The following is a 26,067-nucleotide window of genomic DNA, read 5'->3' on the forward strand; positions in this document are numbered from 1 at the left end:
ATTCCGTTATATTTAAAGTGAAGCTATTCGGAAGTGGATTGGGTTGTGTTCCTTGAATTTTGGATTTGGGCCGCCCTACGATGCTTTCAACGGATATGTTCTTCCATCCTCAGATGACCGGTGAGGATGCCACACCCCCAACATCTCTATGTGGAAATGGTAGGGGTCTAGGTACCTACGGGATCGCTGGAAGGTGTTAGATCTGTATGGGCAACACAGGGAAATATAGCCAAAACAATTTACTGGGAACTTTTGCGGCGTTGCATTGGGGGTTTTGCCTGGGCGAGCAGGAATCCACCGTCTTAGAGAAGATTCAACCCGAGACGGTTTGGTGCAGCAAACGCCTACTTCCGATATACAACAGTCGACCAGGTTCAATTGATCATCCGCATTAGCTACATAGCTTTTCGGTTACAAGCACTAGCCCACACTGATATATAGGAGAGCTTCCATACAAATCATCGAACGGAATCGGGAACGGCGATCGCGTGAGTATGGTACAAAGGCGATAATAAGCGTTAGGTCGATGCTCCGTCAGGAGTTTAAATATGATGGTTTTGCTCCCCATCGTAATCCCGAGGAAGAAGATAACCTTGAAGATGGTTACAATTGGGATGGATGACGTCCAGGGGTTGGTGCATTCAGAGCTGACTGAATACTTTCTGTATCGTAGAACTACATCTGTACTTAGTTGAATTAGGCCACTTTAGCTGAATCAGATTGAATGATCACAATCACACTGCTTGGTTTCTATCATAGTTTTGACTGATTCCATCGATTCCATCTGACCCCTAGCCGTCTTACCGTTTTCAGTACCCCGAAGATACTGGGCCTGTACGTCCGGTGGATGTATCCAGAATTCCATATTTATACGAGATAGACTGTGTTTGAGGAAACGACGAGTGAAAGCGTCTATTGAACATTTCCCATGAAGCTATGAAATCGACTAGGGGTATAAGACATACAGAACATTTGAAAAGCGTAGCAACGTTTCTTTCAGCAACAGCAAATCCTTCGTTAGACCCTCTCCGACCAGTAAACCCAAGCGTGTCAAATAAAGATGCTCCGAACGTAGCAGGAAGTTTTCCAGCGAGTCAAACTTCATGGCAGCCATTGGATAGCGATAACTCCGAAGTGTGATTGTCGATGATTGATGTCTAACCACCCTCGTGACGAACACGTACGCGCGTAGTGTATTGCCCGAATATCGAAAACATCTCTGGTTCGTCAGGACCCAGGGTGTCCGCCTCGCATCCTTGCGTCAACTCAAAATCCACCATTGTTACAGCATTGGTTTCCGGGTCGTATAAGACGTTATGCATCCCGGAGTCGATAACAATGGTAGACACTTGCCTCAGTACCTTGATAGCCTTGTAAATCTCTGAACGTATATGCTCCTTGACGCTTCCAGAAAGGTTGCCCCATTGCTTGTCGAGCGGTTCCCCATCAACCTTTGTCATCACAATGATATAACCTTGGGGAAAGATCGAAGAGCAACAGATCTTGCCGAGGCTTAGTAGTGAGGGGAAAAAATCGAAACCGGCTGGACGTAGCGCATGGATATTCTCATACGTCCTCGCTTCGTCAGCAAACCTACAGAACAAACGGATTAGCGATTGAGATACTATGCTACAAGGACACAGCAACAGACCGTTCGACTCGAGATGGCGACCAGCATTTCGCAATGGCCGGTTTTCCATCCCATGTGACTTCAAAAATCGCCTTGCAGGAGGATTGCTGGATAATCCTCTTGCAATTTACGAACGTCGTTGCAAGACCGTCGTCAGCCCCGTAAAGGATCGACGACGAACCAAGCATGTCGGATACCTCCTCCTTGGTGCCGATTTGGTTTCGGAAAGCGGACGGACGTATGGAGGCTTGGAATGAAGGCGGCGTCGGAATGCGGAGCTAGGGTCTGATGTTAGGAGATTGCCGCTATTATTATTAACTGGAAAACTCACCTGGGCGACGTTGAATTCAGGAGGTTCAACAAATTCCCAATCATCGGAAGCAAGTACACCTAGAGCTAAGAAGCACTGGCGAAGGCTGGGATTCGATGCGTCTCTTCCAATTGGTAATGACATGTCAAAGCGGTAAGGAGCCGTTCTGCGAATGAAGACCGTCGTCTCGTACGTGGACAGAAATCCAAACTTAAGCTCACTCGACCGCATGTACTTGACGAGTTGGGCTGAGGAACCGTTAACACGGCTATGAATAAGGTTCACTGGACTTACCAAGGTGATGCTGGATGCCGATTAACCGTTGGTAGCCTCGGCGAATGGAATAGTTGTCAAGAACAACTGTCCAGAAAGACTTGAGTTCTCCAACAGCCGCTAGGCGAGGTGGTCGAGGTGGTCCCGTTGTGTTGAACATAGTGATATCAGGTACTTGGCTCGTGTCCGTTGGCCCTGCAGATGACTGATAATCACCGAACTTTAAATGGGCGAGGCGAGTGGTGGCAAAGACTTTGGCAACAGGGTCACAGACGTTCTTGGTGAACCTGCCAGTCAGACCAAGTTCGCTGCCAACGATGTAACTTTCCGACACATCATCGGTGTATTGAACGGTATGGCTAAGATCTACAGATGCACATGCTTCGAGGACATCAGGTGCAAAGCTCTCCCATTCGTGGAAGAACCGTAGTGAAATGACCTCCGACGAGTTCGAGACATGACGAGTCCCGTTGATCTGTGTAAGCGGGGGGGGGGGTCGTAGTATAACCTCTGCAGCGGACTCCATGGTGGAGTTTCCCGAAAGTAAATCACTCATTGTGAGTAAAACGGCTGGGCCGTTGGTTGGTTGGACGCTGATGGAAAATTGAGAGAAAAGCGGGTGGTGGAGCAAGGGGAAAAGAGATGTGGAAAATATTGTTGGTGGATGCGGAATGCACTAAGCGAATTGGGGAAAGGGCTCAAGCCCTATGCATGGCCTAACCGCCTAAGGCCACATTACCCACTTGGTATTTCTAGTGTTGAGGTGACGTTCCACATCGGGGGCTGAGATAACGCGGGAGGCTTCGGGCTTCTGGGCTTCCTCGACTTCATCAGCTTCCTCGGCACAACGCTCGCCGACTGGCGGTTCTGCCTCTGCTTCCGCCTCAGCCACCTCAGGACCGACGGATTGGCCGCCTTTACCTTTGCCCATTCTGTTGAAGCTGACGGTACGTTTCAACTCCCCGTTCAACCCTTCTCTTGAAGCACTCAAATGCCCACTGCGCCAAGGTTTCGGTGTCTATGGATGACAGTTCTTTGAAAGGCTCAGTTTGGCTGAAGGATACCGACCCTTTGCAACCTTTCCGTTCCGACTGGGCCGGTTGGTTGTATTGTCTTCCGTTGATGGTCTTATTTGAAAGTTCCCACTGGTATGCTGTCTCGTCGACGGTTAGCGACATTCGCTGGCAGCTGATAGTGGTTTGTACTGAGCTTCAGCAGTCTCCATCGTAGGTTCCGTTCTCTCGGTTGGTCGCCTGGTAATGCTGGTGGTGTTTCTGGTCCATGGTGATTGTGTAGCGAAGGGGTTCCAGGTCATGCCTGATCTTGATGACTGCTGTAAGGTAGAGGTTGGGTGGTCGGCTCCGAGTGCCACTGAGCGGTGCGAGCGATAGGTGCCGGTGCCGATAGGATGTCCCCCAATATGTCCCATGGAGCCATGGTGACGCCCTTAGCGTAGACTATCTGTCCATCACGAACGATAGTATGTTCGATCGTATCGCTGGAGACCGATGGATGTCGGTTTGCTGTGAGTTCCTCCGAGGCTTGCCTTTTGGCGCCTTCATCCTCGGGCGATCTCGTGGGCATTGCGCTTGTGATTCCTCGAAGACGATGCTGCGGTTTTTCTTGTATGCGTTGTCAAGGGCTGCCCAGTCGCTCGGCTCACGTTCATTCCGTTGCGCATCTGTGAGCGGGTGACCGATGGCATCGCCCCGGCTGACCAGGAAAGAGCGAATATATAGTACTCATGGTCGTGCACAGAGGCAGGATGATGGTGGTTTGAAAAGGATGCAAGGAAGGCGAGAGTAGAAGTGCAGGAGCGAGTTTGTCTCAAGAGAAGTAGATGATGCAGGAGGGATACCCGAATGATGATACTGGTGGTCAGTGACAGTTAGTAGGTAGGTGTAGTGGTGGGATATGAGCAAGGATCTTGGTGATATGTTGGTGATTGTGGGAAGGGGGAGGTGTGAGAAAGGGGAAGTACATAACAGTGGGAAGGTCAGATTTATACTCGGCGGGATCAAGGGTCTCATCATAATATGAGGCATAGGTGAAGTGTTAAGTCATTGGTGTGTTTGGGTCAGATGCGTGAATGTTGTGAGAGTGAATAACAAGAAAATTTCTACTTCAGCCATTCGGCCAAAGAAAACAAATAGTGATGTGGCAGGTAGTATCTGTAGCCATCCTGGTAGGTCACTGCTTGGTATGCAAAGGTCTAACTCAAGCCATGATTTAGAAGATGATTAGCCGACATTAATTTCAGCTGTATGTAGATGTAGCGCTTGATGCTTTAGAAGTGAGGGAAGAGTGGTGGTTGAGTAGAGTGAGATGTGCTGATTATCCTTCATCTCACCCAACCCACATTAAGTGAGACAGATATGAGGATACAATGACCAATCTTCCACACCAAGGTAGGCAGCTCTCTGGCTAATAATGCCAGCATGAATAGCTGCACCCCAGTTGTAGAGAGTTAACACTCCAGTAACAACTAAATTGTCCCCCTTCTTTGAAGTGAATAGATTACTTAATAGGGTGCACTAGCTTTTGTTACATCAGACATGAATATAATGCTCTGTTAGCACCGCGTGGGTCATCTGAGAAGCCTAGCTTTGTAATTCTCCTAGTCTTAACTGCAAATTAGTTTGAACAGATATAAAGGGTTTGCTTTCATTGAACATGGCTAATGTAGTATTTGTGTTGATTCTCCTCCCTTGTCCTGTCCTGCTCCAGACAGACATAGCATCATCGAGATGCAGTGAATGTCTGACTATTTAGATATGTGAATTTGTCACCAGAAGACTGCAGATCCCAATGGTACTATTTTTGGTTAGTGAAGTCTGGAGGAAAGAAGTTTATTCCTATCTTTGAGCAAAATCTTTTTATGGCTATCTCATTCTACCATCATAGATGCTTCTCAGGCCTGATTACCTAAAGAGATAAAACTATTCTTTTGTACATTCCTAGTGGCTGTGAAGTCAAGCCGACAAGTCAGATCCAATTTCTATTATTGCATAGAGCTACCATATATATATCTGAGAGGTGTATGTCAGTCCATCTACCATTCCGTCTACTATTTCGTGGTAGCCATTGATGGTAGTTCCCTTAGTCATTTCATAACAATCCTCATTGGCCAAAGGCATTGTCCATATCATCTGTAATGGAGACCTCGTAAGAGTGAATGCATGTAACAAATGATTGGTGGTGGCTGTTCCATAATGCTGCCTCCCTTCTCTGTCTTTACGTGATCGATGCTGTGAGTCGGTGTAGGTGACGTAATAGTTTCCTTAGGGATCTAACCAAAACAGGTTACTTTCTGGGTATGCGTAGTTAAGACCCCATCGACCAACCGAAATCCGGCTCAAGCAACGCCCAGAAATGCCGAAGTGACGGGGTAATAAACTTCAAGACAGTGCTCACGAAGTGATATCAATCGAGCTAGAACCGAGCGAATCAAACAGCTGCTGGAACGACTAGCAAGCACTCTATTCTTAGAAAACTCCCGTCCTTCGTAGTCCAGCCAAATGCGGACTAGCGTTGTTTCACATTATGGTTCCAGAAACAATGCGTTTGTCTAAGCGAACAATCTAAGCCACCTCCAAAATCGATCACAACTACGGCCAAAACTACTATGACTACAGACCGAGTCGGATCGATGGACCACACATTCAGTCAATGTCGCCTAATAACTTGCTGCATTGCATGACACTAACTTGAAATACAGAACCATCTTCTCACTATTGCAGATAAACCACCAGTACTTAACCAGCGACTTCCATATACTTGCTGACACAATGTCAGCTCTCCAAGACCTCACGAGGACAATCATCCCTGTACTATCCAGGCAACAGTGGATTTTAGTGCGCAGGGTGTCATGCTTTCCTTCAACAGGTCCCTGGACACCCAACAGTTTACGAAAGCACCACGCCATGGGGCAGCGGATGAGCCAGACTGGCAGGTATTCGGCGCGAGAATGCAGACATTTCCTCGTTTATTGTCACGAGAGAAGCCCTTCCTCCGCAGCAAGACCTGGCCCAAAGTGAAAACGATTATGGATAACATGTAATAAAAGACTCCCACCGAAGGAACTCCATCAATCTGAATGCAACGTGAACTAGACAGCTTTAGGAAGCCGGGACGAGAAATCCATTTTAACTTCTAGTACTGGTGCATCTGTGATGATCTTAACTTAGTCTGTCAGTTTCTGTCGCTGCCAACCGAGAGCTTCACGTCAAGTCTCTCTGTTGGACGTTGGACTTGGGCGTGAAGTGAATCGGCTGAGAAATTTTAGGATATTCAATCAATACCAGCCATATAGCACTACGATTTTGACGGCCCTTGGGCAGAGACGAACTGGAGAAAGAGAAAAAACACTGGAGCCTACCGCTTGTCTCAAATGGACATATTCCTTGAAGTATCTAGGTCGGTACGACCCTGGGCGATCCGTGGGGCAAAAGCCACTTATTGATGTGGTTCGCAGTCTCCTAATAGTCGAGCGCCGCAGAAACAGGCTATGATTGACATATCAATGGACTGGTGCTGATTCACCTCAGGATTTTCTCTGACCCCGGCTTCCCAGCCAGGCACCCAAGTCTACCGTGGATCATACTGCTGCATTTATTTTAGATAATGTTTTCGTGCTGCGCCCATGTACCCTATGGTTCGCCTCCGCGTTGATACATTATTAAGGGCCCGTCACCGCCGGGGTGCGAGGTCTTATGGAAATGAAATATCATGGCCGTCATCTTGGGTAGACCGAGACAGCTCGCTGTTGTGGTGATTCTTTCTGTTGTGGTCTTTGCTATCTTTCAGTTCAGCTACACTGACGATTTTGCCGTCGCCAGACACTTGTCAGAGTCTGTACAAATAGTGGATGAATGTTCTCCTGGTGCACTCAAAGCTATCGATAACCCTCGTCCTATACTCGATCCTGCAATACCAAACATTGTCCATCAACTATGGAAAACAACCGATGTCCAAGAATATTCCACCAAAATCACAGCGTCTCGTGAATCATGGAGGGCCATGCTTGAGCCCTCCAACTACACCGTCAAGCTATGGACGGACGACGATGTCCTTGAACTCATCAAGGCAGATTACACTTGGCTGCTGTCGACGTATAAGGGATACCCTCACGATATTCAGCGTGCCGACATTGCGAGGCTGCTGATCGTCCACTCCGAGGGTGGCATCTATTCCGATCTAGACGTGTACCCCAACTCAGCTGAACATATTCAATGCCTCCAAAGACTTGGCTTACAAGCGATATTCTCCCCAACGGCAGGCACACTCGGTCTCAGTAACCATTTCTTTATGGCCAAGCCTGGATCTCCATTCCTGCAGTGGGTGCTCTACGAGGCCAAGCGGCGCAGTAGCCGGCTCGCATCACGAGCCATAATCCTGCCGTACCTGCAGGTTTTTTGGTCCACAGGACCGATCATGGTGACGGCAGCGTTTAGACAATACGCTTGGATATACAACACGCTACGACTCGATATAGGGCTGCTCGACGACGGGTTTGGTGGCTCGGTGGTACGACATGCCGCTGGACGGTCCTGGCAAGGAGTGGACGGCCGAGCGCTGAATTATATCGCGGATCATGCCGGGATGGGGTATGTATTATTAAGAGCTGTTGGATATTTTTCTACGGTGGCAGGACTTATTTATGTGGTTAGGAGGTGCAAGAATAGATTCACTAGGTGACAAGGTGAGGGCCAGGCCTATATATTGCCTGACATCTTATATACATCAAGTCTTGAGCCGTAGATTCGAAAAGGACGCTGTACAGGGTGAAATGACAATCCTCTGTAGCCTCGTATCAAGCAGCGCACTTTACATACGTTCTGTTTCCACGGAACTGTCCGTTCTTTCAAGTTTGACCTCAATATGTCAATAGATCCACTCGCTGAGGAGGGGAGCCGGTTCTGGCTCCCCTGAGGACCATCCAGTTCTCTCTATTACTAAATCATATTTATCATACCGACCGTCCGCCTCTGCTCCCATCCTCCCCCGGGTATCACCCATTGATATTCATCTATTCTCCCCACCCTTCGTGCTATCGTCAACTCCGACATCCTCCGTTGTATTTAACCGTTCGACCCTCTAGTCTTGTATTTTGACAATAGCCCCTTACTCCCAACTAGCTAGACCTAATAGGAGTAATAAATTAGATAATTTTGGCTCCGTTGGAAACAAAATATTCTGCCTATACCTTACCTTAGAAGGCTGCAGATCCCAGTGGTACCATTTTCAGTTAGTAAGTCTGGAGGAAAGAAGTTCATTCCAACCTTCCAGTAATCTTTTTTATAGCTATCTTATCCTACTATCATAGATGCTTCTCAGACTGGAGTGCCTGAGGAGATGAAACTCATCTTTTATATACTGCTAGTGGCTGTGAAGTCAAGCTTACAAGTCAGATCTAATTCTTATTATTGTATACAGCTACCGTATATGTATCTACAAGGATACATCAGGGCGCCCCAGATTCGTCAGCACAGCTATACACATCCTACACTCAGATATAAACAGTGCTCTAACAGCTCACGGAAACATTAGACTCGCTATCAAACTGTGATGCATGAATAAGAATAAGTGCAAATTCCTCAACGGAATAGTCAGTGCTGATAGCCTCTATTGACCGCGTCTTTGATTCCCATTAATACAAAACCATTCATGTTCTAGCGTTTCTGCCGCTGTCAACCGGTGGCTAGGCTCATATTGTAGGATCTTCTTCAACAGATCCGCCAATTGTTCAACCTCGCCGGGGGAAATCTCTCTGGAAAACTCTTCGCCTGGCCCCAAGTCCCAATAATGCAACCCTCGTCGTAGCGCCCACTCTATCGACCGAGCGCCGGTCGATAGGTCCGATTGTTCTTTGGAAAGTGCATCCACCAGAACCGCTCGACCGAGTGAGTCCGTTTCATCTTTGAAGAACTCCTTTCTCTGCTTCCAAGTCGTAGACCACCACGGCTCTGGCAGTGCGCCAAGCATCTCAACCATGTAGAAAAGGTGGCTATCAACATCATCATCAAACATGTCGAAGAGCTTTCTACCCGTTCGTATTTCGAAGAGGGTGCAGCCGAGTGCCCAGAGGTCACATCCAAATCCTGACGTATTCTCTAAAACAAGTTCGGGGGGACGATAACTCTCGGGGATACCAAGCTCCTCTGGTGGGTTTGTGACATCGTAAGATTCTCCGAAGTCGATCACAAGAATCTCATCTACGACGTACGGCAGCGGAACATTGCGAAACTCGACCGGGCGGACGAGATATCTAGGCGCGGTAGGATCAGAGGGAGTCTCCCCTGACTCAGTAAAAACTTCTACCTTGACGGGTTCTCCCAGGATTTTGAGTACTTCATCCTCTGGTAAACCGTCAAGGCCCTCAACTTTTAGGAGAATGTTTGACGGCGTGAAGTCTGACACCAGTTAGTTACAACCGTGCAGTGTGGCTCGTGGAAATGTTGGGAACTGACCTCCATGACATATGCCATGACTATGCAATGCAGCCATGACTTCAGTAGCTTGTCGAGCCATTTTCCGCAAGCTTCTGTCCGGGTCTTCGAATTGTTGGGCTATAAGAGAGACACATGGACCCGCCACAGGATACACAAAGCAAAGGTGTGACCCGTTTGGGCCTTCGATTCGAAATTGATCAAACGGGAGGCAGATGTGCTTTTCCAATCCAACTTCTCGAAGCCGTTCCACGCGAAGCTCTGGGTAATCGTCTTTAGAGTAATCGGCCATAAGGATCTTGACAGCCACATAATGGGGTGTCCCATTGCGAAGGACCTGACACAGCCAAACGTTGGCGAATCCCCCGCTGCCTAGCTTGTGAATGACGCGATATTCACCTTCCTGTCCTATGTGGTCGCCAAGCTGAACAACATGATGGCCACCAGGCTCATAATCCCAGATTTTCTCCAGTCCGAATGGGGCCATCTCGATGTACAAACCATTGAGTGGCCGCTCGTCATACTCTTCCTCCGACTGAGACAAAACGGGAAATCCAGGCGCGTAGTCTCCGTCATCCGACATTGCAAGTGCAGGCTCTCCTGACTGTTGAGAGCGTCAGACACTGAACTCCAAGAAAGTTGGAAGGCCATAAATTAGAGTACCGAATTGGCGACCTCCAATTTGTCTTCTTCACAGAACTGGCGACGTTAAAAAAGTGTTCAGCAAGTCGTGGAAAGGCGGGGCAGTGGCGGAGGACTAAGCCGGGGTGTAGGACGAAGCGACGCCATCCAATGAATGAACTAAGCTGGCATTTCCGTTTCCTTTGCCAATAAAGCGCCATTGTCTGTTATAAGAAATAGATCGATCGATTGTAGGACAACAGAACACGGAGTCGTAGACGACGTCGTTACACCCCTGCAGACCCCACGAGTCACCGTCTCCTTGGGCAGATCAACGCGGAATTATGCTGATGAGCGCCATTTAGATATTAACATTGTAKATAGATAAATGTGTCTTGTTGCTCTGGAAGCCCATGCGAATGCTGCATACCTCCAGGGAGCTCCAACCCAGATCTCTCAGAGGACGCGAGAACGGGGGAACCGCATCAGCTCTATTGGAACTCCTCTCATTTGACTGCATCGGCCGCTCAAACCCACAGCTATTCTTGTTGGACCTTGTGTACTGCATATCTGTAATTTCTGTTTCTTGATTGCCTTGCCTTTGCTAGAGTATTGTTCATATGCTATATCATGTTAGCGTACAGCTCGATGTCAATTTGTCAATTGACAGACTTATCTGTTGAAAGTGTTATTATGGAGCGATGGGCTTAATTCGGCATATCCTTCGAAGCTGCTGCCGCTACCAGATTGTTAATTGGGCTGATATCGATGCGTTGATGCTAAAAGATCGTGCGGATTGCGACATTCCCCTAGCGGGAAGACCCCTCATGCTACCATCGTCCCCTGCAATCATGCAATCAGCTTGGCGAATAAGCATCTTGTTTTTATTGGAGTCTTCAGAGGAAACGCCAAGTGTATATTCGTAGAATTGATATTATTCAACCGATAATCAGCACTTAGGTCGCATTGCCGAGGGCCACCAAGCAGGCCAACAGGCATTACTGGGTGGAGTTTAAAGACAAACTAGTATGAGCTCCAGACAAAAGGACAGTCTACTTGACAATCTAGATTCTCTGCCAATGCCAGACGGGCCGTCATAACGTCTTTTGAGTTTCTCGAAGTCTTATCGAGTTCTGTCCTACAGCATCACGTCATTGTGCCAGGTGATGAGCACCTTATGTTACACTCATCAAGGGATAAATAGTCCGACCTCGTACAGCATGATGGGTTAACAGCACTCACGATCTGCCTTCTGACCCAAATCAATCACAATGGGGTCCCAATCCAAATCCGAGCGCAATGATCAATCTGATGCATCGAGCTTCAGCAGTGGCGACCTGCAATACACTGCTGAAGCCGGTGCCAACTCCTCCGTGCCAACCTACCAAGAAGCCAGTGGTGCGCCGGTTGAAGTCAATTCACCGCTGGGATACTCGGTCGGATGGATTACAGTCATCTTTCTCAACCTCAGCAAGATGATCGGAACCGGTGTCTTTTCCACCCGTGAGTCCTCCGTCTCATGTGATGCAACACCTGGAATTGACAGCCGCAGCATCAACTGTCCTCAAAGGCGCCGGGTCCGTTGGCCTGGCACTGATCTACTGGGTCATTGGATTCTTCATGGCCGGCAGCACACTGGCAGTCTACCTGGAGTTTTCCTCGTACTTTCCCAGTCGGTCAGGGTCAGAGGTGGTTTATCTCGAACAGGCGTATCCGCGGCCAAAGTACTTTCTCCCGACTGTGTTTGCAATGCAGTCGGTTTTGTTTTCGTTTAGCAGTAGTAATGCGATTGGTACGTGCATCAATCTGGATACCGGGTATATCTGACCGATCAGTCCTCGCGCAGTATCTTTTTCGACTAGCAGAGGCGGACTCCACGCCGTGGAAGCTCAAGGGTGTTGCGGTGGCTACGTATAGCGTTGCAGTGCTAGGTAAGATTGCATATACTGTCGGCGTAAGGATACTAACAGTATAGTCCTGGCATTCAACACAAAGTGGTCGCTGCGTTTCGCCAATGCCGTCGGGTTCGTCAAACTCGTCACCTTGGTMTTGTACGTCTATCCCTTGTCATAAAAGAAGGAAACTCACGGGTTAGCATCGGTATCACCGGCCTAGTCGTCCTTGGGGGCCACACCAAGGTGGAAGATCCCAAGGCCAACTTTCGCGACGCTTTTGAGGGTAGCTCTTCTGCATCGGTGTACGGAGCCACGAATGCACTGGTCAAGGTAGCCTTCTCGTACGCGGGATTCGAGAATGCATTCAACGTGGTGAATGAAGTCAAGGTAAGTTATGCTTTTGGCTCCAGCTGTTCGGTACTCATGCCAGCAGAATCCAATCAAAACATTACGGTGGAGCGCTCCGGTCTCCCTCCTGCTAGTAGCAACGCTCTACATGCTGGCCAACATCGCCTATTTCTCCGCTGCGACAAAGGAAGAGATCCTCGCCTCCAAGGTCGTGGCGGCGGGTATCTTCTTCCAGAAAGTCTTCGGCACGAGCAGTGCGTCACGAGCCCTGAACTTCTTGATCTGTCTCAGCGCATTCGGGAATCTGCTTGCCGTTCTTATCGGGCAGTCCCGTCTCCTCCGAGAATGCGGAAGGTAAGTCTCTATGCTATGACTGACCGTCGCCGCCGCTAACAAGCCCAGACAAGGAGTCCTCCCGTTCACTAAGTTCTGGACCTCGACTCGTCCATTCGGCACACCGCTTGGTCCCTACGCGTTGAAATGGGCCTTGACCGTCCTCATGATCCTCGCTCCGCCAGCCGGCGACGCCTTCAATTTCGGTGCGTTCTCTCTGGACATACACTGTATAAAGCCTATACTTACGTTGGCAGTCGTCGATTTGGGCGTGTACCCCACCAGCGCCTTCGCCCTAGTCCTCGCTATTGGACTATTGCTTACCCGTCGTCACCGCAAGCGGCATAATATTCCGCACTCGGGATATAAAGCGTGGGACGTGGTGGTTGGCTTCTCGATCCTCTCGAATCTCTATATGGTCCTTGCGCCGTGGTATCCGCCCACGACGGGTGCGAAAGGAGGGGACGTGAGTTTCTGGTATGCGACGTACTGCGCCGTGGCCTTGGGAATGTAAGTTGTCCTCTGTCTTACTGAGTGCAAATGCTAATTATGTAGTATTGGGCTCTGTGGCGTGTATTACTACGTCTATATCAAGGCGCTGCCGCGGCTGGGCGGGTATACGTTCCGGCAGACTATCCTGCAGATGGAGGATGGGGCGACGGCGCACAAATTGGTCAAGGTGCCTAATGAGCAATTGAAGGCTTGGGATGCGGAACATGATGCTACGGGGAGAGAGCTAGCCAAGGAGGAGGCTGTTAGTACGGCTGTCGATGTCAAGCACGAGTTGGCATATAGTTAGCGTTAGGTCATTCATACCAGCGTTCCTATCAACTATAAATGTGAATGGGACTCTCCCCACTCGGCTGGTAATTTCAAGTCCCTGGGCAGGGTATACTCCCCCCGACAACTGCCTGGATTCGTACAACGCAGATTGCACCGTCCGTACAACCGACAATAACACTCGTCAGCCCTCGGGCACGCCTGCTCATTCAGCCGCTGCAAATCCACCCCATCCCCAGACCCAGTCGCCAGATGCTCAGGCGCAATAAACAGAATATGCCATATATACGACAGAATCCGCCCAGCGACCCGATCATCCGGCGGGGACGCTCCCTGTCGCCGCGGACCAGCCGCCATCCCATCAAGCAACCATTGCCGCAACGCAACATACTCCGCCCGCGAATGCCGCCAGATATTCTCCCTTGCCACTACAAACTGCGCACAGCACTGCGCTCTGACCGCATCGTTCCGCCCAAGCTTCGCAGCAAGGTACCCCTCCCGCTCATCCCCACCAAACAACACCCCCAGCGCCGCCGGCAGCGCCGTATCCGACGCCGCGCGCGCACTCCACGGCTCAAGCACAGACTGCATCCGATTCTCCAGACTGCCCTGCGGCGCGGCCGAGGCAGCGCACGTGCTCACGCTCCAGTCGCAGCGGAGGTTATGGTACCCGTATTGTTCCAGGGCGGTGGGGATGTTCAGCGATGCGAGGAGCGCGGCGTTATCGTAGGCTGGGTGATCGTTGTGCCAGGCGTAGCGGGAGCCATGTACGAAGACGGCGCCTGCGGCGGGGATGGAATCGTAGTTGTCGATTAGGAAGGTGAGGTAGGCCATTGCCTCGTGGCCGCGGTTTGCGGGGACTTGCAGCGTGGATGCAGCGGGATTGGGCGCGTCGACGGTGTAGATGCAGAGGTGGTAGGTTTTCGAGAGGGGATCAAGCCAGGAGGGGTCACCGTCCGCCGTGACGCGCGAGACCACCAGGGCTGGTTTGGTGGTTTTGCTGAGGCCGGGGCATCTTCCGCGGGAGGGCGGGATGGGGGAGGAGGATTTGTAGCGGATGTGCGTCCATGGGAATGTTTTGATGCGGGAGGAGGGGCGGTTGAGGATGAGAAGGAGGATGATACCACCTAGGACGGTGAGGTGGAAGAGAGAGCGCAGTGTTTTGCGTCTCATGGGGGCGACCTCTATCGTATAGCGCCCATTGTATAGGTTTGGAGGATGTGTCTTGGGATAAGTTGCTCTGGGCGATCCGCGGTCAGTAAGCCTGACGGGAATGCACCGCCTCATTCCCACCCCGTTTATGCAGGGAAGATCCCACAGATAAAAAGGTGCAAACCTGGATCAGACGGAAGAGATCATAAATCATATACTACAGAAATACAGTATAGATTGCCTCTATGACTTACTTCTTCGCCTTACTTCTTCTATTCAAGGGCCCATCTGATCATTCTTAACTTGGACAAGCTCATGCCCAGCCTCGACAAGCCACACAGGACCGTTGTGATTGGTCTACTCTCATCCCAAGGGCTTGGCACTAGCCGTATGAGGTTAGTCATGTCTTGGTCCAGAATGCTTCTAGAAGCCTGCCAGATTAGGAAGTACATACTAAGGTGTCAAGGTACTCTAGAGATGCTGTTTTATCTAACCTCTGCTCTACCAACACATCAAGCAAGTCAAAATTTGGTTTTCAGTCGCCAACCCCCTGCAACTCCCCTGGCAATCACAAACGCCACAAATGACGCCAGATACAACACCCCTCCAAACACAATCAACCCCCAGTACTCCCCATGGTTATACTCCTGGATCGCACCCGCGATAGGAATCGCCGTCAAAGTGCCAACACTCACCAGCGTAAAGGTCGTCCCATTGCGCTTCCCTATGTCCTCCGTCCGGCAAACCTGCGAGATACACACCGGGGTTAAACTAATCGCCGCACCACTCCAGAACCCGAAGCATGTCGCGTAGGCGATGATGGCGCCCTCATTATCACCGGCTTTATACCACAGCGCCAGGGTTAATATAGCGCATACTAGTGCCGTCAATGACATGATGTTGAATCGTCCGACGCGGTCAGCGAGCAACCCTGGCAACGCGCGGCCGGGGATCGCGCCGACATTGAGGAAAACGCTTAGCTTGTATGCCAGAGACGGGTCCATGCCGGCATATAGTCCGTACGAGGAGATGTAGGTGTACGGTATGAAGACGGCAAACTCCACCATCCAGACCGCGAGCGTGGTAGCTGCATACTTCGGCTCACGGAGGGCTCTGAAGTCGATCGCCATTCCGGCTTGGTGGTTGGGTGGGAGTCGGGTGCGAAGTAAAAGGCAGGCGAGTGCGCATAGCACGAAGCAGATAATTCCGATGATCCGCAGAGCCCAGGTGAATCCGAGCGTAGGGCCAAGATATAGAATGATCAAGGGGAAGAAGACCCCGCCTAGTCCGCCGGCGGTGCAGGCTATCCCTGTGGCTAGTCCACGACGAACGTTGAACCAGTGGCCGACAGCAGAGATAGCCGGAGTGAAGAGACAGCAGGAGGAGATGCCGCCGAGAACGCTGAATGAAAGGAAGATTTGGTAGTATTCTGTGGTTGTCAGCTTGCCTGTATACGAGACAGGAGGTAGGGGACGTACGTGTACTCTCGCTGAAGAAGAAAACGGCCAACACAATGCCAATAGATCCTGGCAGGACAACTGGAAGCACGCCACGGCTGTCAAAGATGGGACCTATAAACATTAGAAAGGATTGGACGTGAAGACAGGGTCAACATACCAACTTGCGCACTGCCAAAGTACAAGAAGAAACTGAACACGCCAAAAATCCACCCAACGCTCGAGGGAGAGTATTCGGCGAGCTGATGCTCGGCTGTCCATGCATGCAGCACCCCAATCGTATTCAAAAGACCCATTGATGGAATCATTGCACACCATGCACCGAGTACCACCAGCCAGGCCCGAAGGCCCCCTTCGGGGAACTTTTCGTCAATGGGATCATTTGAAGATTCACTTTCTGCCGTCTGGATATTGCGCTTGTGCAGGCTGTTGGATTGCTTTTCGAAAATTGTCGCATCCAGGTGCTCAGGACGTTCAGATATATCCTGACTCATCTCTTCATCGGTGCGTCCGAAGTTTAGTAACTCCTAGTAGACGTACACAGCCGACAAAATCAATAAAAGTCAACTCTTCCCAATTGAGTGCCTATCTAGTTCATATAGTGGTGACCCAAATCAGCAATTAGGGTTGGGTCACTCGGATTCCTGATACCCGACAGATCATTCGAGAGAAAACGTGTAAAGAAGGTTAAGAGGAGACCAGAAATAGGATTTGTTTGCACATGTCCGATTGCGATGGAAGCAGAAATTGACTCTAGCTTGATCTATACCCACTTTTCTCCATGTTGTCGAGTTGTTCATTCGCTTTTCACGCCCCACATCTTGTCTATCCCGTCGGGACTCGCCGCCACTCGGAACATCCCGAATGAGTAGTTACTGTGTATCGGATCATCAAGATCGGTCCCTTGATATGTTGTAACTGGCATAGTTCTATGCCGTTCGCGTCTGTGCGTCATGTCGTGTTCTCAGTCATGAGCGCATGACTCGTATCTTTCCACTGCCATCGCCCAGGTGTATAAAGCTGGTATGGTTGTGGCAGGTTCCTGTCTAAAGATTCTTGGTGTTGAGTAGTTTTCCCTGTGGTAGCTACAACTGGTGTCAGCTCCCTTACAAATGGTGCGAGAATCCCAAGCTTATGGTGTACGATATGGCAAGTATACATGGAATATATATGAATGCTCTCTCAGTATGCTCGTAGCACTGCAGAATTGTCATTGGCTGCGATATCAATGTCCCGTACTTAACATATATATACATTCTCTGGAAATTGGGACGCGGGGCTAGCTCCATTACTATGGATATACAGTAACATATTATAGAGCAGGGGTGTCTGCAAAAAGCGATGCCGAAAAACTCTCAGGATACCGAGCACCAGCAACCTCGGCCTCATTGCACGCCGCTCGAACCTCCTTTTCTTCCTCAGCCGACAACTCAACGCTCAAGCTCCCCAGATTTTCCTTCAACCGCTCGACCTTGGTCGTCCCTGGAATAGGGAAAATATCATCACCCTGCGCCATCAACCAAGCCAACGTCAACTGCGACGGGGCGACCCCCTTCTTCGCCGCAATCGCCTTGAGCTTCTCCACCAGCGCCAGATTCTTGCCAAAGTTCTCCTTGCTAAACCGCGGCGAAAGCCGGCGGAAGTCACCTTCCTCGAAATCATCTGGGGAGGTAATAGCCCCAGTCAAGAACCCCCGACTCAGCGGCGAGTACGCCACGACCGCGACGCCGAGCTCGCGCGCCGTCTCGAGCAGTCTGTACTGCGGGCTCTCGATCTCCAGCGCAAAGGGCGAGTATTCCATCTGCACGGCGGTGATGGGGTGGACCTTGTGTGCCCGGCGCAGGGAGTCCGCGCTGCACTCGCTCAGACCTAGGTATTTGATTTTCCCTTCCGCCTTGAGCTGCGCCATTGCCTCGACGGTCTTTTCAATCGGGGTCTTCTGGTCGAGCCGGTGGCAGTAGTAGAGGTCGATGGTCTTGATACCGAGACGCGCGAGAGAGCGATCGCATGCCTGCGGGACGTATTCAGGTGAGGAGTCGACGACTCGTTGTCCGTCGGGTCCTACACGGAATGCGAACTTTGTTGCGAGGAAGATGTTGTCGCGTTTGGTGGGATTGGCCTTGAACCATTTGCCGAGGAGGTCCTCGCTGTCGCCGTATATGTCGGCTGGATTCCATTAGTCGGATTCACCCGATATAGTTAACGTACATACAGCTATCCCAGAATGTTTCACCAAGTTCATATGCGGCATCGAGCAGGGCAAGTCGCTCAGGGTCGGGTTTGGGGGCGCCGTAGAAGGAACTCAGGCCCATTAATCCGAAGCCGAGGCGAGGGACCTGAGGGCCGTTCTTTCCCAGGGGACGAGTTGGAAGGGTAGGCATGTTGATTGACGGATAGGATGTCTTTGAGTTGATTAGAATGTTGGGCCAGTACTCTGTACACCCACAGTCCTTTTATATGTGGAATGTCCGGGAAGTCTGATTATGGAGTGACATCAGCGGACACTATCTTCGCTGTTATTTCCGTTCAAAGTGTCATCAACGGATTTATACATCTTATTTCCGCCGTGGCAGAGTTTATGGACGCTAGCCAAACCTTATCGGAGTTATCCTTAGGAAAAGTGCATAACTGTTGCGCTTCCCTGATACCGGGTAAAGCCCGGGGATCAGTCACTACTAATACCCAACGCTTTCCGGACTTTGACACCCAGCCCCTTCAGCCTCTCAATGGACTCATTGGAGAACACAAACCGGACATACTCGCTACCGTGTACCTCTCCCCATCCATCCATTGCAGTTGCGCATACACCCTGTTCCAGCAAACGCTTCGACGCGGTGCTCCCATCCAGCCCGAAATCGCTCACGCGGAGAAGCAGGCTCCATCCGCCCGCCGGTACGCCAACTGGCAACCCATCGAGTTCTGCAAGGACGAGATCGCGGCGCGCTTGTAGTTCAGCCACATACAGCGCCATGGTTTCGGACGACCGCTCGAGCGCAACAGCCACGGCTTCCTGAGCAATTCCCACGGGCACAACGACATTGGCCATAGACACCGCCGCAATGTCGCTAATCAGGTCTTCTGGTCCCACGATCCAGCCAACACGCCATCCGATCATCCGCAGCTCTTTCGCCGAGGAGCCTACGATGACCGTCCGCTCGAACATCCCAGGTAAACTGGCTGGGTGTACCACAGGCCGCGCATCAAAGACCAGCCGCTCCATTGCGGCATCCAGGATGAGAAGCAGGTCCTTCTGTACGCAAATCTCTGCAATGAGCGTCCAGTCTTCTAGAGTAAAGTAGCCCCCGCTCGGCATCGATGGCGACATGAGCAGCATTGCAGTAGTTGTATCAGTAATCGCCGCCCGCAGTGCGGCCTGATCTAGCTTCCACTCCTTCCCTGGCTCGAAGGTAAACGGCACAAGTTTTGGGACGCCGCCTGCAAGGAGAACCCGGTTGATTAGCCCCCGGTAGGTCGGATCCGTCAATATCACCTCGTCGCCTTCCTCAGTTGTTGCCAGCAGGACGTTCAGGATACCGGATAACCCACCCACGGAGATAACGCAGTTGCGCGCGCCGGAATATGTCATGCCGGAGAGCTGCGAGACATGTCTGGCTGCGGCGTCTTTTAGACGGGCTTTGCCGGTGAATGGGAGGTAGCTGTTACATGGGTCGTCGGTGACGGCGTGCTTGGTGTAAGCTAGAGCCTCTGGATCAGGGGGGATGTTGACGTCTAGGTTTTCCAGGCGAAGGTAGTCGTTGTTGGCTGCGTCGGCGAGCTGGGCCATCTGGTCGACATTGATGCCTTGCAGGTGGTCGAGTCGTCGGGGGCGAGTACGAGGCATGATGACGATCTACGATCTAAGACGTATGCTTGCAAGCTTGGATACTTGTAGAAGTGGTAATAATGAATGGCGAGAGTTGCCAAGTTAAATATTGGAACCCCGCACTTTAGGTTCACAAGCTCGTATTGACTGATAAGCGCAACATTCACACTACAGTACCGTTATAGCATGTGCGTCTCATCAAATGGCCGTAGAATTTTATTGAAGCATGATCAATTATACTTGGACATCATTGGGTACAGTGACTCATCTAGAGAATAACAGTGCAACTATTGGCTGGCCCGATCCCGAGTACGAAGTGGCATATTTATAAAGCTTGTGTTCCCCTGCAACCAAGCCAAGACAAAGCATCTCGGACACGTTGACATAACAATGCACCGTGTTGTTTCTCGTCTTCAGAACATACAGTCCTACCATACCCAAGTACGGACTTTCCGCAGAGCATACATGACGACCCCAAGCCTCAACACTCAACCAAAGCAAGCATGGCATCCTCCCCCAGAAGGCAGCCCCTGCTTTGTGGAAATTCCCGCCCAGAACGTAGAGAAGCTCAAGGTCAGTTGCCCAGACACAGGAAAGCCGTCCGCTAACGACAGCAGGCATTCTATGCGTCTCTATTCCCATCATGGGAATGGAAACCAGCCCATGGTGGAGCGACTGAGGATGGGAATCAGATGCGGCATTTCAAATTCACCGAACCTAAAGGTATTCTTCCTCTTTTGTGCTGCATCGCAGGCTGATGGAGTAGGATTTGCTGGCGCAATCATCAAAATGTCTCAGGACGGGCCGAGAATAGAGCAGCCGGTGGCTCACGGGGCAACTGTCTATTATATTGTTGAGTCTCTTGAAACGGTGAGCTCATTCGCCTTTCTGATGAAGACAGTGCTGATTGAGTTAGATGGAGAAACGGGTAAATGAGCTAGGTGGAAACGTTATTCAGGCGAAGACGACTGAGAGCTCGTATGGTTCGCTTATGAAGTTCTGTGATCCGGAGGGGAACAAGTTTGGTTGTTATGAGGTGCGCCGTTATGCCTAAATCAGTCTACATTAAGCAGATTATTCTTTAGTGGTATATGATATCTGTGTCAATCCAGGTGCTACACAATAAGCAGTTCTATAGATTTACTTAGGAGCGACCGCGTGAAGCTACAGTTTGAACAATCAGAAGCCCAAAGGCCAAGATCGCAATGCTGGAATGTATGTAGGAATGACATGAATTGTTCGATGATTAGAACTGTTAAGCACAGTTCTAATAACACAACTTAGTCTATTTCAGCTCTATCAATGACATTGTATGACAAATCCCAGAACAGAAAACAAAATGCAATCACAGACCAATGCAATGGGGTATACATGTCCGTGCTGATACCAGCAAACATGCGCGACTTAATCAGATAAAACTTCCTTCCTCAGAGGGATGCCTCCTGTGGAAGCAGCTGGGGACGGTCTCCTCGTTGACACAAACACCCGTCGTCGGGCAGTAGGCAGTACCGGGTCCGCAGGTCTTGAGGACGGGAGCGCCTCCGGACGCGCATTCGTAGAAGTTGTGGCAGTCGGAGCTATCGGGCCATGCCTGCCCGTCCCTGCAGTACGCAGTCGCTGCGGTGGCGGATGAGAAGAGGAGAGAGGCCGCAAGGGCGGACACGGCTTGGTAGATGAAGTGCATTTTGAGGGTGATCTGAGGAAAGCTTAGTGACTTAGGGATGGATGGTTGTGTAGGTGAAGTACCTGGTGAGTATGCGATTGAATGGTAGCAAGAAGTTGCGAGATGATATCTGGAGGTTTGATAGTTGATTCTCGGCTGATGTTATGAAAGGATGGTTGATATTGAATGAGGTCGAGGACAGGGTCATCGAGTCATCTTTATACCTTTTCTTGAGTCTATGGAGGTGTAGAAAACGGATGTCATGCCGTACTCCCTTGACGTCCAAATAGTGATACGTAGATTGACCTTCCGCAGGCGATTGTGACATGGCGGTAGTAACTGTTTTCGTATACACCCCTTGGTAGTGTGAAGCTGGACTACGAGATGAGCTTCCAGCATCAACTACCAGGAAAGACTTAGCATAATGCAAGCGACGCATAGTTAATTCTGAGAACGTACAGGAATGTGCTGGGCGGCATATTCTCGGGAACATCCATGGAGTGCTTGTTCCACGTGGCTGCTGGACATATCATTACGAATATTCTGTGGATGTCAGAACTCTAAATTAAGAAACTGGGGAACTGTCGTGCTAGAGAATTGATTAACTGGGTTGTTATGCGCATGCTACGGCTTCTTCCTGCACATCCTGACTTGCTTGGGGTATCCTCGTTGATAACCAACAACCGCGTATGCTGCCATTAGTTTTGTCTAATTGACTGATTGACTGGCCCATTGCTTAAGTGTACACATTCAGTTCACGAGTGCCGCAGTCTGGAGATGATGTTCTTGCGAAGTATCAGTCGGAGGGACGAGGACCAGGGATGAGGGCCGCCAGTAGCCACGCCGCGGAATGTTGGAATGCTGGAATGTGGAACTGCTTCCGAAGCCACACATCTTTATTTTATCCCTGTGCTCATTCTGAAAACGAAAGTCGATCGTAGTTCGCTGCTGGATCCGAGTTTACGAACGCCATTGTAGCGATTTACTGTCTTCCTGCCGAACAAAGTGACCTGAATATCGTCTGGTATACTCCACATGCTTTCGTCAACCAGTGGAGGCTCTAGATTATAGGATAGCATATTCTCTCTTTATCCCGGTCATTGAGTAGAAATCCTAATTATGAAAATACCTGGTGCTTCGGTATCGCAAGTGCTGTATGGGCTGCGGTTTGCGCGACCGAGCATACCTCAAGGGAAATGTAGCTTAACGCCACCTTGGTCAATGAAGGCTTGACGCACATGTAGTCACTAGTACTATTATTGGCTCGTTGACAGCCCCCTACATTCTTCGTAGTGGAACGTAAATCAGTACTCCGGAGAAGGCTGAGTTAGACTTCAGCCACTCCAACTAAGATACACTCTTAATGGAACACCAGATTCGTTTTACAGTAGGTGTCTGGGCTGGCTTACATACTGAAATAGTCGAGCTCAAGTTGCGAAACAAGGAGAGCTGCGAGTCGACGGAAACAAGCCTTGTCGGCCCGCAGGAGCCAGACTTGATTGTGGAGTAATTGAAGGAGAAGATTTCTTGGTTATCATTTCGTGTTCCTGGTTCTCGATGGGTAGTATCTTAGTGTTGTGCGATATGTATGGAATTGTAGTAATACGGAGTTGTGGAGGTTAAAGATCAGCAGGGCACGGAGCAAGTAGGAAAACCAGGCCCTCGTTACACTCCAACAGACTCCTCGTAGATCGCTACATCAAACTTGTCTCCATGTTTAGCCGAATATTGCTGGAACCTTCCGAGTCATCGTGACATGTCCCCTCGTCTGGCGACAAGCGAACAGCGCCAAGTCAGCCACGGGGTCGAACGAATTCAGATTTGTGTTGCCATTCGCCAGCGAGATTGGCCTTGTCCCTGACGCAGCCTTGGCTCGTATTGTCAAACATAATCGCTGTCCGCCAAGGACGGTGGCTTCCGTGTTCCCCTCATGAGTGGTTCTTGGTGCATCGAATACGAGGATCTGCGCGTCCAGCCCCTAGAAATGGCGACACGAGAAACCGAGTCTGCACCAGAGGCTCGTGGGGTTTGATCATAAGAAAAGGGGACGCCCGGTTGACCGATCGATCTTCGCTCGCGTTTGTGATTGTCACTTTCCATCCAAACCACGTCCTCTTCGATCCATTCTATAACCAAGGAAAATGAAGTGGTCAACTCTCCTCCCTCTGGCGCTCTCCACACTCTCTCTGCTCCCTTCCACAGGCGCATGGCAAATAACATGGACCGACGCCGACAACCAACAGCACAGCCAATCCGGCACTGGCCCCAGCGACTGCATCGTCATCGATAACCCCAAGGGCCACATATTCAAGATCGACTCCCAGGGCGAAAAGGGCATCAACATGCTCCTATTTGCAAACAACAAGTGCTCAGGCGGAGCAGCAGGCATGGCGACCGACGTGTTCTCCAGGGAATCCTCCCAGGATCTGCTCGGCTTCAAGGTCGTCGCTCTGTCATCAACAACTACCACGGCAAGCGCTACGACTGGGAAGTCCGTCAGCCGAGTTGCGACGACGTTCTCGCCCACTTCGCCGAGTGGGACGGCCTCGAGGAGTATCAGTGATAGTGGTGAATCGATGACGATTCAGCCAACGGATGCGATGAGCACGACTGCGACTGCGACTGCGACCACGACTTCGACTTCGACTTCTGAAAAGTCGAGCACCGCCTCGTCGACGACTTCGAGTGCTGCGAGCAAAGCTACCCCCAATGCGGCCGGTCAGCTGGCGGTTTCGAATGGGGATATGGTGAAGGGGCTCGTCGGTACTATCTTCGGATTGGGGTTGGTACAATGGATGATTTGATGGGCTACTATCCGGCCCATACGTCTGTGGTGCTTGTATACCAAGCTGTCTGGCCGAGGACGCGTCTCTTTGCCCCTTCTCTTCTCGCCTACGCTACTTACGACTCTCCTTATGATTAATCTTAATATGTCCTTTTGTGCATACCATGGATGAACCCATCCAATTCAATTGCGAAGATTGTATATTTTTCTAAAAAGTGACCCGAATCAATTACTGCTTTCCAATTACGTCCGTCGAAGGTTGCTTTCTGTTGATCAATCTCCTCGTATGGAAGGAATATCGTAGTGAATGACGGGTGAACAAACCAAACTTACCCATAGAAAAGACCGACAATCGCAAACCTTTAGCCGACCGTATCTCAAAGAAACTCGTCCACCACCGCCGCCGGCTCAAGCTCATCCGCATTAAGCGACGGCAGATGGACAGGAATCTCGAATTCCTCCCTCATCTGCCCCATCACTTCCTCGCTGTACTCGTGCACCTCCTTCATATCCGCCTTACCCACTAGATCATAGTGCCGCTTAATGCACGGAGGGAGCTCATCCAGCTGTACCAGCTCCGTCTGGACCAGCTCCGTCTGGACCAGCTCACTCTGCAGATCCAACCAGTACTCTCCTCGGATGGTCGGCCCAGGAAGTCCATCGCGGTAGTACAGCATCGCCAGCGCCTCCGCGTACTGGTTCGGCGTCGGTATCTTGACAGCGTAGTCGGTAGGGTCCATCCGGCCGAGACGCTCCCGCGGCGATGGCTCTGGCAGCCTGGCATCGTTGGCAAGCATGTAGTGCGGATCGTTAGCGTCGGGCTTGCCAGCCGGGATTTCTGGGGCCGTCCAGAGCAGATCGGACTTTCGGTGGAGTTCTATTCTGAACCACTTTCTTGGGTCGCCTTTTTGCTTGATGTTGAAGTGGGCGTACGGGGGTGGAGCGGGGCAGTTTGGCTGGATGGCGGGGCATATCTCGCCTAGATGGCAGAGAGGGAACTTGGCTGTTTCTAGGACATTGCGCGCTTCATCGATTACGGTGTCGGGGATGACGAAACTGAAGTCCTGCAAATGGTTAGATGAAGGTAAGCTATAGTTGGGATAAGTACTTACTGAGACGTGGAGAGGCACTCCGTAGAGATTGAAGACGAGATCACCCCAGAGGAGATTTGGAATTCCATGGGCATTAAGCAGGCGGGAAATCGAGCAGACCAACTTCTTGTTGGCTGCGTGGTCTCCTCTGAATTTGAAGTCTGCCATCGTGCGGTATGGATGGTCTCTCGAGGCTGATGTCGATCTCTGGCTGCAGTGCAACTGATATATATAGTCCTAGTCGGGGCTCCGTCAATTGCATCCATTATTCCCGTCTTGCCACTAAGGATGTGTCAAAGAAAAGTGAGACAAGTAGCAGTGACGACTCGGTAATACCACAGATGGCTTCGAAGTCAATTCGTCGGGTGAGACTGAAGGTAAGAGTTGATGGCTTGTCTTTCTCGACATTGAACCGATGAACAGATCAAGACAAAAATGCGACAGAGCCATTCTATCTT

At 50.6% G+C, this 26,067-nt stretch overlaps 13 protein-coding genes across 13 annotated transcripts; 4 read left to right on the plus strand and 9 right to left on the minus strand.

The window, feature by feature from the left end:
* Positions 1–1,157: 1,157 nt before the first annotated feature.
* On the minus strand, positions 1,158–2,769 carry Asppvi_010755 (uncharacterized protein; the record flags this gene model as incomplete). Its single annotated transcript, XM_043306593.1, has 4 exons — positions 1,158–1,593; positions 1,652–1,908; positions 1,962–2,188; positions 2,235–2,769. The coding sequence occupies 4 exons, from the start codon at positions 2,767–2,769 to the stop codon at positions 1,158–1,160; spliced, it is 1,455 nt and encodes a 484-aa protein (XP_043162528.1).
* A 168-nt stretch (positions 2,770–2,937) lies between these two features.
* On the minus strand, positions 2,938–3,797 carry Asppvi_010756 (uncharacterized protein; the record flags this gene model as incomplete). The annotated part of the gene is made up of 3 exons (XM_043306594.1): positions 2,938–3,211; positions 3,282–3,417; positions 3,545–3,797. The coding sequence occupies 3 exons, from the start codon at positions 3,795–3,797 to the stop codon at positions 2,938–2,940; spliced, it is 663 nt and encodes a 220-aa protein (XP_043162529.1).
* Positions 3,798–6,941: 3,144 nt separating this feature from the next.
* Positions 6,942–7,791, plus strand: Asppvi_010757 (glycosyltransferase family 32 protein; the record flags this gene model as incomplete). The annotated part of the gene is made up of 2 exons (XM_043306595.1): positions 6,942–7,622; positions 7,708–7,791. 2 exons carry the CDS (start codon positions 6,942–6,944, stop codon positions 7,789–7,791), a joined length of 765 nt encoding a protein of 254 aa, XP_043162530.1.
* A 1,046-nt stretch (positions 7,792–8,837) lies between these two features.
* Asppvi_010758 (putative protein kinase) lies at positions 8,838–10,244 on the minus strand (the record flags this gene model as incomplete). Its single annotated transcript, XM_043306596.1, has 2 exons — positions 8,838–9,625; positions 9,683–10,244. The coding sequence occupies 2 exons, from the start codon at positions 10,242–10,244 to the stop codon at positions 8,838–8,840; spliced, it is 1,350 nt and encodes a 449-aa protein (XP_043162531.1).
* Positions 10,245–11,553: 1,309 nt separating this feature from the next.
* On the plus strand, positions 11,554–13,657 carry Asppvi_010759 (high affinity methionine permease; the record flags this gene model as incomplete). Its single annotated transcript, XM_043306597.1, has 9 exons — positions 11,554–11,785; positions 11,835–12,074; positions 12,118–12,213; positions 12,258–12,333; positions 12,378–12,564; positions 12,611–12,879; positions 12,928–13,064; positions 13,116–13,368; positions 13,414–13,657. The coding sequence occupies 9 exons, from the start codon at positions 11,554–11,556 to the stop codon at positions 13,655–13,657; spliced, it is 1,734 nt and encodes a 577-aa protein (XP_043162532.1).
* A 32-nt stretch (positions 13,658–13,689) lies between these two features.
* On the minus strand, positions 13,690–14,811 carry Asppvi_010760 (DUF3431 domain-containing protein; the record flags this gene model as incomplete). Its single annotated transcript, XM_043306598.1, has 1 exon — positions 13,690–14,811. The coding sequence occupies one exon, from the start codon at positions 14,809–14,811 to the stop codon at positions 13,690–13,692; it is 1,122 nt and encodes a 373-aa protein (XP_043162533.1).
* Positions 14,812–15,311: 500 nt separating this feature from the next.
* Asppvi_010761 (putative oxalate/formate antiporter) lies at positions 15,312–16,741 on the minus strand (the record flags this gene model as incomplete). The annotated part of the gene is made up of 3 exons (XM_043306599.1): positions 15,312–16,219; positions 16,269–16,361; positions 16,408–16,741. The coding sequence occupies 3 exons, from the start codon at positions 16,739–16,741 to the stop codon at positions 15,312–15,314; spliced, it is 1,335 nt and encodes a 444-aa protein (XP_043162534.1).
* Positions 16,742–17,559: 818 nt separating this feature from the next.
* Positions 17,560–18,628, minus strand: Asppvi_010762 (uncharacterized protein; the record flags this gene model as incomplete). Its single annotated transcript, XM_043306600.1, has 2 exons — positions 17,560–18,413; positions 18,460–18,628. 2 exons carry the CDS (start codon positions 18,626–18,628, stop codon positions 17,560–17,562), a joined length of 1,023 nt encoding a protein of 340 aa, XP_043162535.1.
* Positions 18,629–18,912: 284 nt separating this feature from the next.
* On the minus strand, positions 18,913–20,088 carry Asppvi_010763 (pyridoxal phosphate-dependent aminotransferase; the record flags this gene model as incomplete). Its single annotated transcript, XM_043306601.1, has 1 exon — positions 18,913–20,088. One exon carries the CDS (start codon positions 20,086–20,088, stop codon positions 18,913–18,915), a length of 1,176 nt encoding a protein of 391 aa, XP_043162536.1.
* Positions 20,089–20,859: 771 nt separating this feature from the next.
* Asppvi_010764 (VOC family protein) lies at positions 20,860–21,124 on the plus strand (the record flags this gene model as incomplete). The annotated part of the gene is made up of 2 exons (XM_043306602.1): positions 20,860–20,940; positions 20,987–21,124. 2 exons carry the CDS (start codon positions 20,860–20,862, stop codon positions 21,122–21,124), a joined length of 219 nt encoding a protein of 72 aa, XP_043162537.1.
* Positions 21,125–21,478: 354 nt separating this feature from the next.
* Asppvi_010765 (carbohydrate-binding module family 14 protein) lies at positions 21,479–21,754 on the minus strand (the record flags this gene model as incomplete). Its single annotated transcript, XM_043306603.1, has 1 exon — positions 21,479–21,754. The coding sequence occupies one exon, from the start codon at positions 21,752–21,754 to the stop codon at positions 21,479–21,481; it is 276 nt and encodes a 91-aa protein (XP_043162538.1).
* Positions 21,755–23,874: 2,120 nt separating this feature from the next.
* On the plus strand, positions 23,875–24,537 carry Asppvi_010766 (uncharacterized protein; the record flags this gene model as incomplete). Its single annotated transcript, XM_043306604.1, has 1 exon — positions 23,875–24,537. The coding sequence occupies one exon, from the start codon at positions 23,875–23,877 to the stop codon at positions 24,535–24,537; it is 663 nt and encodes a 220-aa protein (XP_043162539.1).
* Positions 24,538–24,895: 358 nt separating this feature from the next.
* Asppvi_010767 (uncharacterized protein) lies at positions 24,896–25,777 on the minus strand (the record flags this gene model as incomplete). Its single annotated transcript, XM_043306605.1, has 2 exons — positions 24,896–25,582; positions 25,631–25,777. 2 exons carry the CDS (start codon positions 25,775–25,777, stop codon positions 24,896–24,898), a joined length of 834 nt encoding a protein of 277 aa, XP_043162540.1.
* Positions 25,778–26,067: the final 290 nt, after the last annotated feature.

Source organism: Aspergillus pseudoviridinutans, assembly GCF_018340605.1.
Source record: "Aspergillus pseudoviridinutans IFM 55266 DNA, scaffold_8, whole genome shotgun sequence".
Taxonomy (NCBI): Eukaryota; Fungi; Ascomycota; class Eurotiomycetes; order Eurotiales; family Aspergillaceae; genus Aspergillus; species Aspergillus pseudoviridinutans.